General features: G+C 40.5%; 1 protein-coding gene across 6 annotated transcripts in view; it reads right to left on the bottom strand.

Moving 5' to 3' along the window:
* Positions 1-14,561, bottom strand: part of MCM9 (minichromosome maintenance 9 homologous recombination repair factor) — a 131,347-nt gene that overhangs the window by 55,884 nt on the left and 60,902 nt on the right. For 4 of the 6 annotated variants that reach the window (XR_008618358.1, XR_008618359.1, XM_007113294.4 and 1 more), the window contains exons 9-12: positions 6,306-6,508; positions 5,479-5,682; positions 4,297-4,379; positions 3,661-3,806 (exon numbers count right to left, since the gene is read on the bottom strand). Coding sequence is in view for 4 of the 6 variants with exons in the window: in XM_007113294.4 (XP_007113356.1) it covers positions 3,661-3,806; positions 4,297-4,379; positions 5,479-5,682; positions 6,306-6,508 (636 nt within the window). In the remaining 2 variants the exon portion in view is untranslated. The remainder of the gene's footprint in view (positions 1-3,660; positions 3,807-4,296; positions 4,380-5,478; positions 5,683-6,305; positions 6,509-14,561) is intronic. The other 2 variants (XM_055087529.1, XM_055087530.1) reach the window with 2 other exon arrangements.

The raw sequence follows: 14,561 nt of genomic DNA, 5'->3' as shown, positions 1-14,561 counted from the left end.
ATGACAGACTCTAGGTCCATCCACCTCACTACAAATAACTCAATTTCGTTTCGCTTTATGGCTGAGTAATATTCCATTGTATATATGTGCCACATCTTCTTTATCCATTCATCCGTCGTTGGACACTTAGGTTGCTTCCATGTCCTGGTATTGTAAATAGAGCTGCAATGAACATTGTGGTACATGACTCTTTGAATTATGGTTTTCTCAGGGTATATGCCCCGTAGTGGGATTCCTCGGTCGTTTTGAGATGGGTAGAACAGCCGCCATTTGAGACTGGCTGTCACTAGTAAAGCATTTTCCCAAAGAAAAGTGATAAAAATACAAACAGCTTTATTATTAACATGTGCTCTCCTTAAGAAGTAGAAAACTCTTTCCCAAGGGGATAAACCCACGTGCTACTGGCGGTTTTCCCTCTTGCTAAGCTTAGCTTTAGAGTATGTCTTGGAGGTAATTCAGTTCCTTTGCGGGGCACCTGGCTTTGCTGCTGTGAGGATCAGCTCCGGAACATGCCCTTGCATTACAGAGACATACCAGAAGAAAAAAAAAACATTTTAAAGGCCACTTTAAGGTCTTGTTTTTTTTTTTTTTTTTTTGTGGTACAAGGGCCTCTCACTGTTGTGGCCTCTCCTGTTGCGGAACACAGGCTCCAGACGCACAGGCTCAGCGGCCATGGCTCACGGGCCCAGCCGCTCCGTGGCATGTGGGATCTTCCCGGACCGGGGCACGAACCCGTGTCCCCTGCATCAACAGGCGGACTCTCAACCTCTGCACCACCAGGGAAGCCCTAAGGTCTATTTTTTAGACCATAACCTACTCTTTTTTTGTTTTCCTTCTTTCCCTCCAGGAGGGTCATTTTGAATTTGGTAAGTCCAATTCCTATTTTTCTATCACACAACACTGGTTCCTAGCCTCACATTCCTTCTTTCCTGAATCCAACATGTCAGTTTAGGGTAGTCAAAATGACCAGTTTCTGGTCACTCAAAATGAGCATCCTTTCCAAAAGCAAAGCCAAACCCAGGACAGGCCTGAAAAGGATCAGCTACATCAAACTATAAAAGAACCAGAGGAAGAGCTTTGATCTTAACATCATGCTCTGGATTGTGAAAAAGCCAGGAGACCAAAAAAAAAAAAGTCTGATTTTAGACAAAGTGCAAGTTTACTGCAGGCTGGCACCCGGGTATTAGTGGGACAAAACCAGTCCCCACACTTCCCCACAAGGCTGTGCTGAGGTTTTATAAACAGAACAAGAACACTGCTGGATGAAGAGAGTGAGCAAATAGGAGAGAAACGCCAGGAAAAGAATTCTCAAGGTTTTACTTAAACAGTCAATAATCCCAGTGTGCTCCCCCAATTCTCACTGTGCAGCTGCTCTGCTCCCACATGCCCTCCATTCACCAGGCCCCAGCTTTGAGATCAACACCGGTAACCAGATTCAGGTCAGTCATTAACCCACTCACACAAATGAGAAAGAGGCCCGATGGACACACTTGCCATTCCTCACTCCTGCTTCACAGGCACAGACTCAAAGTCAGGCTTTTTAGAAGCTCATGTATTTAGGGAGCATGCAAACGTGAAAGTTCAGGCAAAAATTCTTTAGGTAATGTGTGTGACACATTCCTTCCCACATGTCCACATTTTAACAAGTCACTAGAAAGGGGAGTTTTGAAACATTGCTGTTGTCATTCCTGAGTTGTTCCCCTGTAGGATGAAAAACAGTTCCTTCATGGTCTTCCCTGGTGGCAAAATCCCAGTGTGAATAAGGCCATAAAATCAGTCATTTATTCAATATTCCATGTGAGGCACTGTGCTGAGTCCTGATACTAAAACAGAATATTTAAAATAACTGTCGGGACTTCCCTGGTGGCACAGAGGTTAAGAATCCGCCTGCCAATGCAGGGGCCACGGGTTCGAGCTCTGGTCCGGGAACATCTCACATGCCGTGGAGCAACTAAGCCCGTGTGCCACAACTACTGAGCCTGTGCTCTAGAGCCTGAGAGCCACAACTACTGAGCCCGCGTGCCACAACTACTGAAGCCCATGCGCCTAGAGCCCATGCTCCGCAACAAGAGAAGCCACCGTGATGAGAAGCCTGGGCACCACAACGAAGAGCAGCCCCTGCTCGCCGCAACCAGAGAAAAGCCTGCACGCAGCAACAAAGACCCAATGCAGCCAAAAAATAAATAAATAAATTTATAAAAAAAAACCAGTTCCTTCTTTAACATAAAATACCTCATTCTCACTGGGGAGTTTTTTTAGTCTGACTGTTAAATTGTAAATTTTTAATAAAAGTCATGGATTTGGGCATGTAGGGAAGGAACTCATGATGCTGAAGGGAAAGTCAGTGCTGCTGCTAATGGACCAGGAAGGCCTTTCCTGGGTGAGAGTCAGTACTTCTACCTCTACTTCCGTAACCTTCCCAGTGTTCCAGCACAGGCTGGCCTGAAAGCAGTCTGGGTCTCTACCTGCGATTTTCTTCTACCAGAGATATATAATAACTAATGATCAAATATTTATTATGCTTTGAAGAAAGCTTTACAAACAGTAAGAAAAGAATTAAAATATTAACAAGCACTAAGATTCTTTATGTAAAGGCCATTGCACATGTCCTCTCCTGGTGATGAAAAACGATACAGCCAAGTTCCAAAATATTTTGTGTCTGGGTCTGGCCCAGGATGGGATAGATCACTCCCTTAGAGGCCAACTTCCTCTTGCTCAACAGCAGTCCCAGCCACCTCTCTGAATAGCACTGCTCTACTTCTTATACTGAGCCGAAGAAAAAGTGGTGGCAGTAAACAGGATACAGCCCATTCACCAAGGTTTCTTGATGGAAACTGTGTGTCATATTGGGTGTGTGTCATAAACTGTAGGTGGCACACCTTGGTGCTTCTCATATAATCAGGACCCAGTTTATTACATATAGTAAAGGACCAGTCAGTGTTCTCCATGAAGCTCACCAAACCAGTAAGCCAAGGAAATGCAGCTGTGGAAGGTGGTCTCCAAAGAGGCAGCCATCAATGCCCTCATTCCTATATGTCTATGCCACTTCTCCCATCAAGAGGTGGTGTCCATTTCCCTTTACCTTGCATGTGGGTTGACCTTGTGACTCGCTCTGAACTACAAAATGTGGTAGAAGTGATGCTGAGTCAGCTCTGGCCCAGCCCATAAGAGGCCTGCAGCTTCCACTTTTGCTAAGCTACTTGAGTCCTAAGCTACCATCTCAGAATTCTTACTACCTTACAGTAGGGAGAGCCCAGCTAGCCCCCCGGCCATTTAAGCCACCCCTGCGAAGGCACCACACGTGATGGAAGCTATCTTGGATGTTCCAATTCCAATTGAGCTCCCAGCTAAATAAATGCAGGTGCATGAGTGATCCCAGCTGGCACTATGTGGAATGGAGATAAGCCATCCCCACTGAGCGCTCCTGAATTTCTGACTCCCAGAAAAGTGAGCACTAAAAAGTTGTGCTGGTTTTTTTGTTTGTTTTGTTTTGTTTTTAAGCTACTGAGCTTTGAGGTAGTAGATTATACAGTACTAGATAACTGAAATCCCCTACTGAGAGTACAGACAGATTTTCCACTTACTTTATACTTCTTCCATTTCACTAAATGCCAAACAAGCCTTTTCCATTATATGCTTTTCTTGGTTTTCTTTTCTCACCTTTCAAGTCTTCTTAGCTCTTCACGTAAGAGGCTGTGCAGCTCCAGCTTTTCCAGAATAAGTTCACACTGCTTCTGGTACTGCTCCAGAGGGTTATCAGGAAAGGATGTGTGGAGTGCATTCACACCTCCTAGCAGTGCACCTCCCTGAAAGGGTGAGAAAATGGAAAATACCAGGGAGAGTCACCAGGCTAGCCTGCATACAGGAAGTACACACTAGGGACCCCTGATCCCAGATGGCTAAGACCAGCCCTCTACACCCCCATCACGGTATCAGAATGACCTGGGAGGCTTTTTCAAATTTCAGTGGTCCTCTCCCTCAATTCTTGGTGGCATGCATTGCTCTGGGAAGCCACACTGTCTCTAGTGGGACCATAAGCATCTCCCAGCCGTGTTGAGGAGAAAAAGGATTGAGACCCATTGCTTTATACCAGTGGGTAAAGCAATGCTACTGATGCAGAGACTGTTTCTATGACAATTTTTTCCCCTTCTTTTAAATAGTTTCCTTTGGATATATTTCCAGGAATTACTAGGTCTAGAATATGATCATTTTTATAACTCCTGATAGGCTATAAATTGTCTTTTTTAAACAATGCTTATAATTAGGGTTCAAACATTAGGTACAAAATATCCTTACCTGCATGGAGGACTCCATTACCGACACCACTGTAATAGCATCTTCCAGAGTCGCTGTGTCACGGAACATCAGGCGAGCATGAGCTAATAAGGTGCATTTGAAATTATGAAGAATTATTTTTATGAATTTTTGAGGTGATAAATGTAATACTCTCCTTGATCCCCCCATTCCAAAACTGTATTTTATAGGGGAGCTACTAATAACAAATAAATTTTACTAGAACCAGCACATAAGTCTAACTTGAACTAGCTTTAAGGTTGTTTCTCTAATAACAGGCCTAATCCTTCTGCATAGCCCATGGCAATTCTGTGTATTTACATGAAAAGGTACTCTGGGCTCCAGCAAGGAAAGGTGCTATGCGGCATATATTTAATATTCAGTGACTTTTAATCCTTACTTTCTAATCTATTATAAATCATACAAAATTAAAATTAATATTCATTTCTCATCTCTGGTACATCTCTTTATCTGTGAGCTTTTCAAAACTGCCAAATTTGCAAGCCTGAATCTTGGGTATTTCTTGCCTTAATATTAGTTATAAATCCTTGAAAAAGTGAGGCACTTTTGTTTTATAGAACTTTTTGGTAAGCATATATTATATCATCATATGATACAGTCAGCTCATGTGAAAAAAATTTAGGATTGTTTAATAAGGGCTAAATGTAAAAGCCAGTATTAGAAAAAAAAAAAGTCTGGAGACGCCTATTAGCTGCAAGTATCCATGTAAGTCTCATTCCTTAGGGATGGGATAGAGCATGGCACTGTTAATTCAGCATTATTGTGTTAGTGGTGGGCTGTGAGTGGCAACTGGTGAGAAATAACCCAGGATGCTATATAGGAAACATTTCCCAGTAAGGGAGTATTCCACCCCAAATGCTAATAGAAGCCATCGAGAAACAAAACATCCGTCAATAAGACTTTCTAAATGAATGATGTCTTAAGTTATGGGAGGTTCTGAGATGTCACAAGGATTCCTCTTTCTGAACGACGCTTCGTTCCACTCAACATCTATAATCCGTCCCCAGAAGAGTGGTTTCATTGCTCCGAGTTTTTACGTTTTAAGCGACTATGAGCAAGCCCCTCAGAGATCACCCTCACTCATCTCTGAATGCACGGTGCCAAGCCCCATGCCTTGCTCACATCGGACACCCAGAAAAGTATTATCTGCTGAAGGAAATAAACCTTCTGCCAATCGTATCAAGCTTTCCAGCAGGCGGATGGTTGTCCGGGCAGCGTTCCGGGAATCGCTCTGCCTCTGCATCTGGTAGTACCGGAGGAGAACTTGATTACCCTCATCAGACAGTGTGGGCTGCAGATTCCTAATGAGGCAGAAATAGGTTTTCATCTTTTCCATGCTCCAGAGCTTCTCTGACTTGCTTGGATAACCTGTATATATCAGGTATTGGGTCAGTAATTTCTAAGAACAGGCAAACATCTCATATTAAGGGTTTTGCTAAAGTTCTTGTACTCATTTTTAAAAAGATAACCTTCAAGTTTTGTGGCCATTGAAATCTAGATGTGTCTCTGCATATAGTTCTATAATAAACAGTCTTAGGCTCTAAGCTTAATAAAGGTAAGCTTCCTACAGAGGTTTAAATTATTCAGAATAATTCTGTTCTGCCATATACAGAAATAAATAGTACTTGGTAAATCTAAGTTTTTGACAGAAGTCCCACATTTAGAATTCTGTTTCATAAACTCAGTCCATTTTTTGTGTGTGCAAGAGGTGAACCACATGGTAATTATATATCATAAGGTTGCCTCCTTTCACCACAAAGGACACGTTTACCAACTTTAATCTCATCAATGGCAAGCAGAGAAAGACCCTTTTCCTTCCGTTTGTTATTCTGGGCTCACTAACTGACTCGTCTCACTGCTTTCTATCTAAGCCTCTCTCTACTGCCCATTAGGTACGGTACTTTGGGTATTTATTTAATTTTCTTCAAGGAAAATTTCATTTGTTACATCTACTCTTTGTCAATTTGAATGATTTGTTCATCTCCACGTACCTTTGTTTTCTAAGATAAAGGCAGAAATTATACGATCCCAGTCTTCATTCTTGGTATCAAGCAAAACCAGGATCAGGTCGAATCGACTTAAGAGTGGGCTGCCAAGGGCAATGTTCACTGACACAGACTCATGGGGGTCATACTGGCCTTTGGGGTTGGTTGCTGCGAGGATGGTGGTCCTTGTGTTCAGCTTGCACACGAGGCTACCAAAAGAGAAGGTACAATTCACTGACTGTTGAGATTCAAATGAAAAGCAACATTAAACTTGTTAATAGAAAGGGACTGCTCTTGCACCTTGAAAATCTACACTCATGTGAAACAGAATGTGAATGATACAAACACCAAGTTCAAATGAAGGACATTTACACTAGCCTATCTTGAAGAGAAGTAAGTATTTAATAAACACTTCTTATACCCTGACTATGAGCAGAGCCCTGTGCTAAGGGATGTTCAGAGGTGTACAAAGTTAGACCACACAAGGAGCTTGCAGTCCACTAGCTATAATGGTAAGACAAGGCAGAATATGGTAAGTTCTAGACACATAAATTTCCCAGGGGAAATAAAGATGATGTGTATCCATCTATGTGGATGGAAGAGACACTCAGAAAAACATTACGAAGTACTTTTTGAACTGGGCCTTTCATGACATCTGGACTTGTTCTGTGCGTTCACTTACTTTGTTCCGGTTTTCTAAAAGTGAAAGAAACAGGCTGAAGGGAAAGGGAGGGAGAGAGGGAGGGATAAAAGAAGAAGAAATCAGGAAAAAGAAAGGTTGATCAGCATAGTGTTTTTGAGGAGCAACAATGAAGGGAAGGCTGCCGAGGAGGGCTGGTCAGATGTGGAAGGACCACGGGTGGGACACATGGGAGAGACAAGGGCAGTGGCCCAGGAAGAGCCACTCAAGTCTTCAACAGAGCAGTGACAGGATAGATACAGAGGTGACATAACTTAGATGTTGTATTTAAACTTGTTTATGATGGGCAAGCCCTCAAAACAATATGGCACATTCACTGACAATAAGAAGTATAGGATTCTTTCTCTGTAAAGTTGTATGTAAAGTTGAGGTGACATAACTTAGATGTTGTTTTTAAACTTGTTTATGATGGGCAGGCCCTCAAAACAATATGGCACATTCACTGACAATAAGAAGTATAGCATTCTTTCTCTGTAAAGTTGTATGCTCTCTAGTGATGACTGTTTTCAGTTACAGCGGCATGTCTGCCTCTCAGCAGTCACAACGCTGGGACATCAGCAAACATGTGCTATGTCTGTTAATCCCTGATCTATTTCCAGTTGGCTCTAGCAATTACCTCATGCCAGAAGACTGAAAAAGTTTGAGAATTTTTATTTGTGGTAAATGGCACAAGAAGACACAGAAGAGAAAGACAAACAAGGCACTTTCACTGAAAACTAAATCCTCTTTTTAAAAAAATTATTGATAGGGAAAATTTTTGAACAGAGAGTCCACATCTTAACATTTATGTACCAAAATGACTTTGTAAAGGCAGCTGTTTAGAACTCAGATTCAAGTTTGCCATAATATTACCAATGTAATAAATGGTCCCTAACTAATCGCACAAAAAGCCCATTTAATCCAATACTGAATCGAGGCTGTTTGCATTTATCATAAAAAAGGAATATTGCCGCAATATTGGCAATGAAACAAAATACAACTGCATATGAATTGATTTCTCAAAAATTATTTTCTGAGAGGTAAAATTGATTGTTCTTCCTCTCTCTGATCAAGAGCTATTTACAAGCCATTTCCTGTGTGCAAAGGACTGTACTGAGAATTGAGAAGGGTATATAGCTGGTCCCGGCCTTCAGTTAGTTTACAATAGAACTGCTGGAGGATAAGGAGGCTCAACACAGCGCCTGCCAGACAGGACGTGTGCAACGGAAGCTGGCGGCAGCGTCAGAGTTAGTGTCCGCAAAGAGAGACTTCTGTGGAGATGCCTGGATACGTGTAAGACATAGAATCTTAACGATATCCATGACGTGAGAAGGAAAATGAGCAAGCCAAGACAGAAAAAAGGTGGTGAGTTATTCCTGAGGTAACTGGAAAAAAATGAAAGGAGAAGCTTAGGGAAGGGGGCTAAGGAAGATTTATACGTGAAGAAAACAGGTTTCCTGAGGGGCAGCTTGTGGAAATTCAAGCAATGAAGGTAGAGCGGTGGGCAGGAGAAGAGGAGACTGTGTGGGATAGTAAGTCAGGCAGTTGCCAGTAGCAAAGAGGAGGATGGGGACGGCGTCAGAAGGGACAGAGTGGTCTCGATCACTTGAAAGAGGGGAAGACAGCATATAAACCTGGTGGCTGCAGACCTGTGTACAAACATGACTGCATTACAAACTGAATGGGGCTTTAGAGAACAAAGATACTCACACAGTCTAACCCTAAGTACTGTGTGTACAGTAATGCTTCGCTAAATACTACTGAAGGAGGAACTCATGAATTAGTGGAAGGTAAGGGTCATTTTCCCAATCCAATACAAGCTCTACCTTCCTCAGTAATAAGAAGATAACTACCATATTTGTAATACCAAGCACTGTGTTAGGCTTTATGTATACATATTACCCCTAATCTTCGCAACAACCTGAAAGGTAGATATTATTATCACCAACTTGGAAATAAGGAAACTAGAAGTCCCAAGATGCTAATAAGTTCCCCAAGGTTACGTGGAGAGCCACAGAGCTGTGATTCAAACCCAGATCTGCTTAACTCCAAAACCAATGCTCTTTCATCTCCAGACTGCCACCCTGGTGGTGTCACATTTTAAACACTTCCTGTGGTCTTGAAGATTCTGTCTCATGTTTTAGGTATTCATTTCCTTGCCTTATTTTTTTCCTACTTAATTTGATCCCCCTTGAGGGCCTCTGACTTACTGTTATAATGCTCACACTGTCTGTCACATATTAGATGCTCAATAAACATGTACTGAATAAGTGATAAACAAAAATTAATCTTTACTTTACTTAGTACAGTATTTCTAAAATTCAGAGTCATTTTATACTCACAGGCTTCATCAGTCATAAAATAATCACGCTAATATATTTTGTTTTCTGCATTAACTTCAAGGAGTGAAAACATTCCAGTTTCTGAAAAAGCTACTTTTCCATTTTTAATACACATATTTAAAACTTCCTATATACATGGGAGTACTTTTTCTAAACATCGTAAAGTTAAGTTACATAAATTATTTTTACCATGACAGGCCCTCCGGATAGTGCCCTTATTTTTGTGATGGTCCCCCATTACTCTCCTTACATCTTTACCGGTGATCCCCATCTTTGCTCATGGGTTTAATCACTACCTATAGGCTGGCACTTCCAAATTTAGCTCCAGCCTGTGGCAGTGGCTGCTCTGTTCACCAAACCTTGTTTTCCTTTCTCCCTGGGGACAGAGCAAGATTAAATTTCCCATCCTCCTTTCCAGTTAAGGAGAGCTGTAATAACAAGTCTTGCCCATGGAATGGGGGTAGGAGAACATATGCTACTTCCAGGTCAGGCTCCTAAAAGCCTTCCTGTGCAACCCTCCCCACTTCTCTCTCTCTTTGCTGGTGCAGATGAGGATAAGGCCCTGGAGTCAGACAGCCACCTGAGGGACTATGGAGCATAGCGCCTCACCCTCCACCCACATCAGACTGTGACTCAAGCAAGAAAAACTCCCTCTGGCAAAACAGTGCAGGAAGAGATGAGCACAGGAGAGAAGTGACCACTTTTCAAGGAGTAACGAAAGAGAATAGACAGCTCAGGAATTTGAGGCTTTGAAGGGCTGGAAAAGACAGTTGCCTCTAGACCCCAGAAAGTAAGGGGAAAGACTGAAACAGGCTTTGACCAACAAAGGCCCAGTCAATTTTCTCAGTAGTATAAAGCGACCCAGATTAAGAGTGAAGCCTTCAGCTTAGATGGCCTTAGGGTAGCCACCATTAAGTTAAAGAAAAATGGAACGAAGGCCCACCCATGTTCACAGCAGCTATCCACAACAGCCAAGAGGAGGAAGCAATACAAGTGTCCATGGATGAATAAACGGATAAACAATACACACACTCACACAATGAAATGTTATTCAGCCTGAAAGAAAGGAAATCCTGCCACAGAATACAACATGGATGAACTTTGAGAACATTATGTACGTGAATTAAGTCAGTCACAAAAGACAAATACTATATGATACCATTTATATGGGGTTTCTAGAGTAGTCACATTCATAGAAACAAAGTAAAATGGTGGTTACCAGGGACTGGGGAGAGGGGAAAATGGGGAGTTATTGTTTAATGGGTGTAGAGTTTCAGTTTTGCAAGATGAAGAGTTCTGAAGATTGGTTACATAACAATGTGAATGTACTTAACACTACTGAACTGTATACTTAGAAATAATTAGGATGGTAAATTTTACGTGCTTTTTTTTTTTTTTAACCACAGTTTTAAAAAATGGAATGGAGAGCGTTATGGACTGAATGTTTGTGTCCCCCGAAAATTCTTATTTTGAAGCCCTAACACCCAAAGTGGTGATATTATGAGTTGGGGAGCTTAGCAAGATAACCAGGTTTAGATGGGGTTATGAGTGTACAGCCCTCATAATGGTATTCACATCCTGAAAGAAGAGGATGAGAGACAAGAGCTCTCTCTTCCGGCTCGCACACGGAGGGGAGGCCATGTGAGCACACAGCAAGAATGCAGCTGTTTAAGAGCAAGGAAGTGGGTCCTCACTAGGAACTGAATCTGCTAGCACCTTGACCTTGGACTCCCCAGCCTCTGGAACTATGAGAAATAAATGTCTGTTGTTTAAGCCAATCAGTCTACAGTATTTTGTTATAGCAGCCCAAGGCAAAGAAGAAAAAAACCCCCCAAACCCAACAAACTGAGCTTGAGAAATATGTCAAGAAAGGAATTCTGGATACCGGCATATGCAACTGACTAGAAGCAAAGGGGTCAGAGACTTAAATTACTACAGGATCTGCACTGCCAAAGAAACCACGAACTCAGTCTGAAGAAGCTTTTGTTGTGATGGAATAAAATTCATACTTTATGGCAAGACAAGAAAATTTAAACATAAAATTCTTCTCTGCCTATTTGGGCCTCCTTCCTCCCCTTTCGTGTGTATTGTGTATCTGCATTAACCAGACCTCCTTAGGAGATAACCTTCCTTCTTAATCTTGTAAGGGGCCACGATGACCCATGACCCACAACTCACTTTGTATGTGTAGATCTGGATTGTGTAAACTGTCAATAATACATCATTTGACATATAACCCTTCATGTCAAAAACTTACATAACTGTGCTTTGACCTCAGAACAGTCCTCAGAGCTTCCTGAAAGACTGTCACCCAGGTTATAGTCTCAGGTTGGCTCAAATAAAATTTTCCATTTCTTTCTTAGATCGACTATTAATTTTTTTCATAGACAATTGCTTTCAAGTTGTAAAAACAACCTTTTGCACATATGACACCAAAAGCACAAGTAAAAAAAAAAGACAAAATAGGTAAAACGAACTGCATCAAAATTTGAAACTTTTCTGCTTCAAAGGATGCCATCAAGGAGGTGAAAAAACCCACACACAGAATGGAAGAAATTATTATTTGCACATAATATATCTGATAAAGGACTTATATTCAGAACATACAAAGAACTCTTAGAACTCAACAATAAAATGATAAATAACCTAGTTAAAAATGGGCAAAGGATTGGAATAGACATTTCTCCAAAGAAGATATACAAATGGCTAATAAACATATGAAAAGATGCTCAATGTCTTTAGTCATTAGGAAAATGCAAATCAAAACCTCAGTGAGGAAAAACCATAAACAAAATAGAAAAGACAACCTACAGAATCAGAGGAAATATTTGCAAACAATGCTACTGACAAGGGATTATTTTCCAAAACACACAAACAGTTCATATAGCTCAATATCAAAAAAAACAAACAACCCAATCAAAAAATGGGCAGAAGACCTAAACAGACATTTCTCCAAAGAAGACATACAGATGGCCAACAGGCACATGAAAAAATGCTCAACACTGCTAATTATGAGAGAAATGCAAATCAGAACTACAAGGAGGTATCACCTCACTCTGGTCAGACTGGCCATCTTCAAAAAGTCTACAAATAATAAATGCTAGAGAGGTTGTGGAGAAAAAGGAACCCTCCTACACTTTTGGTAGGAATGTAAAATGGTACAGCCACTATGGAGAACAGTGTGGAAGTTATTTAAAAAACTAAAAATAGAACTACCATACGACCCAGCAATCCCACTGCTGGGCATATATCCGGAGAAAACTATAATTTGAAAAGATACATGCACCCCAATGTTCATGGCAGCACTATTTACAATAGTCAAGACACAGAAACAACCTAAATGTCCATCGACAGATGAATGGAAAAAGAAGATGTGGTATATTTATACAGTGGAACATTACTCAGCTGTAAAAAGAATGACATAATGCCATCTGCAGCAACATGGATAGATCTAGAGATTATCATACCTTCCTTCTTAATCTTGTAAGGGGCCACGATGACCCATGACCCACAACTCACTTTGTATGTGTAGATCTGGATTGTGTAAACTGTCAATAATACATCATTTGACATATAACCCTTCATGTCAAAAACTTACATAACTGTGCTTTGACCTCAGAACAGTCCTCAGAGCTTCCTGAAAGACTGTCACCCAGGTTATAGTCTCAGGTTGGCTCAAATAAAATTTTCCATTTCTTTCTTAGATCGACTATTAATTTTTTTCATAGACAATTGCTTTCAAGTTGTAAAAACAACCTTTTGCACATATGACACCAAAAGCACAAGTAAAAAAAAAAGACAAAATAGGTAAAACGAACTGCATCAAAATTTGAAACTTTTCTGCTTCAAAGGATGCCATCAAGGAGGTGAAAAAACCCACACACAGAATGGAAGAAATTATTATTTGCACATAATATATCTGATAAAGGACTTATATTCAGAACATACAAAGAACTCTTAGAACTCAACAATAAAATGATAAATAACCTAGTTAAAAATGGGCAAAGGATTGGAATAGACATTTCTCCAAAGAAGATATACAAATGGCTAATAAACATATGAAAAGATGCTCAATGTCTTTAGTCATTAGGAAAATGCAAATCAAAACCTCAGTGAGGAAAAACCATAAACAAAATAGAAAAGACAACCTACAGAATCAGAGGAAATATTTGCAAACAATGCTACTGACAAGGGATTATTTTCCAAAACACACAAACAGTTCATATAGCTCAATATCAAAAAAAACAAACAACCCAATCAAAAAATGGGCAGAAGACCTAAACAGACATTTCTCCAAAGAAGACATACAGATGGCCAACAGGCACATGAAAAAATGCTCAACACTGCTAATTATGAGAGAAATGCAAATCAGAACTACAAGGAGGTATCACCTCACTCTGGTCAGACTGGCCATCTTCAAAAAGTCTACAAATAATAAATGCTAGAGAGGTTGTGGAGAAAAAGGAACCCTCCTACACTTTTGGTAGGAATGTAAAATGGTACAGCCACTATGGAGAACAGTGTGGAAGTTATTTAAAAAACTAAAAATAGAACTACCATACGACCCAGCAATCCCACTGCTGGGCATATATCCGGAGAAAACTATAATTTGAAAAGATACATGCACCCCAATGTTCATGGCAGCACTATTTACAATAGTCAAGACACAGAAACAACCTAAATGTCCATCGACAGATGAATGGAAAAAGAAGATGTGGTATATTTATACAGTGGAACATTACTCAGCTGTAAAAAGAATGACATAATGCCATCTGCAGCAACATGGATAGATCTAGAGATTATCATACCAAGTGAAGTAAGCCAGACAGAGAAAGACAAACATATAATATTGCTTATATGTGGAATGTGAAAAAAAAATAAGATACAAATGAACTTATTTAAACAACAGAAATAGACCCACAGACATAGAAAACAAACTTATGGTTACCAAAGGGGAAAGGAGGGGTAGGAGGAATAAATTAGGAGTTTGGGATTAACACATCCACACTACTGTATATAAAATAGATAACCAACAAGGACCTACTGTATATAGCACAGGGAACTATACTCAATATTCTGTAATAATATATAAGGGAAAAGAATTTGAAAAAGAATATCTATATATAGATGTATAACTGTATATATATCTGGATCACTGTTAATCAACTACACTTCAGTTAAAAAAAAAACAACACAGTGAGATACGACTTTAGATACACTAGTACTGTTATAATCACAAAG

Source organism: Physeter macrocephalus, chromosome 10, assembly GCF_002837175.3.
Source record: "Physeter macrocephalus isolate SW-GA chromosome 10, ASM283717v5, whole genome shotgun sequence".
Lineage (NCBI taxonomy): Eukaryota > Metazoa > Chordata > Mammalia > Artiodactyla > Physeteridae > Physeter > Physeter macrocephalus.
The sequence above is the reverse complement of the archived record's forward strand: the minus strand, read 5'-3'. Positions and strand labels throughout refer to the sequence as shown.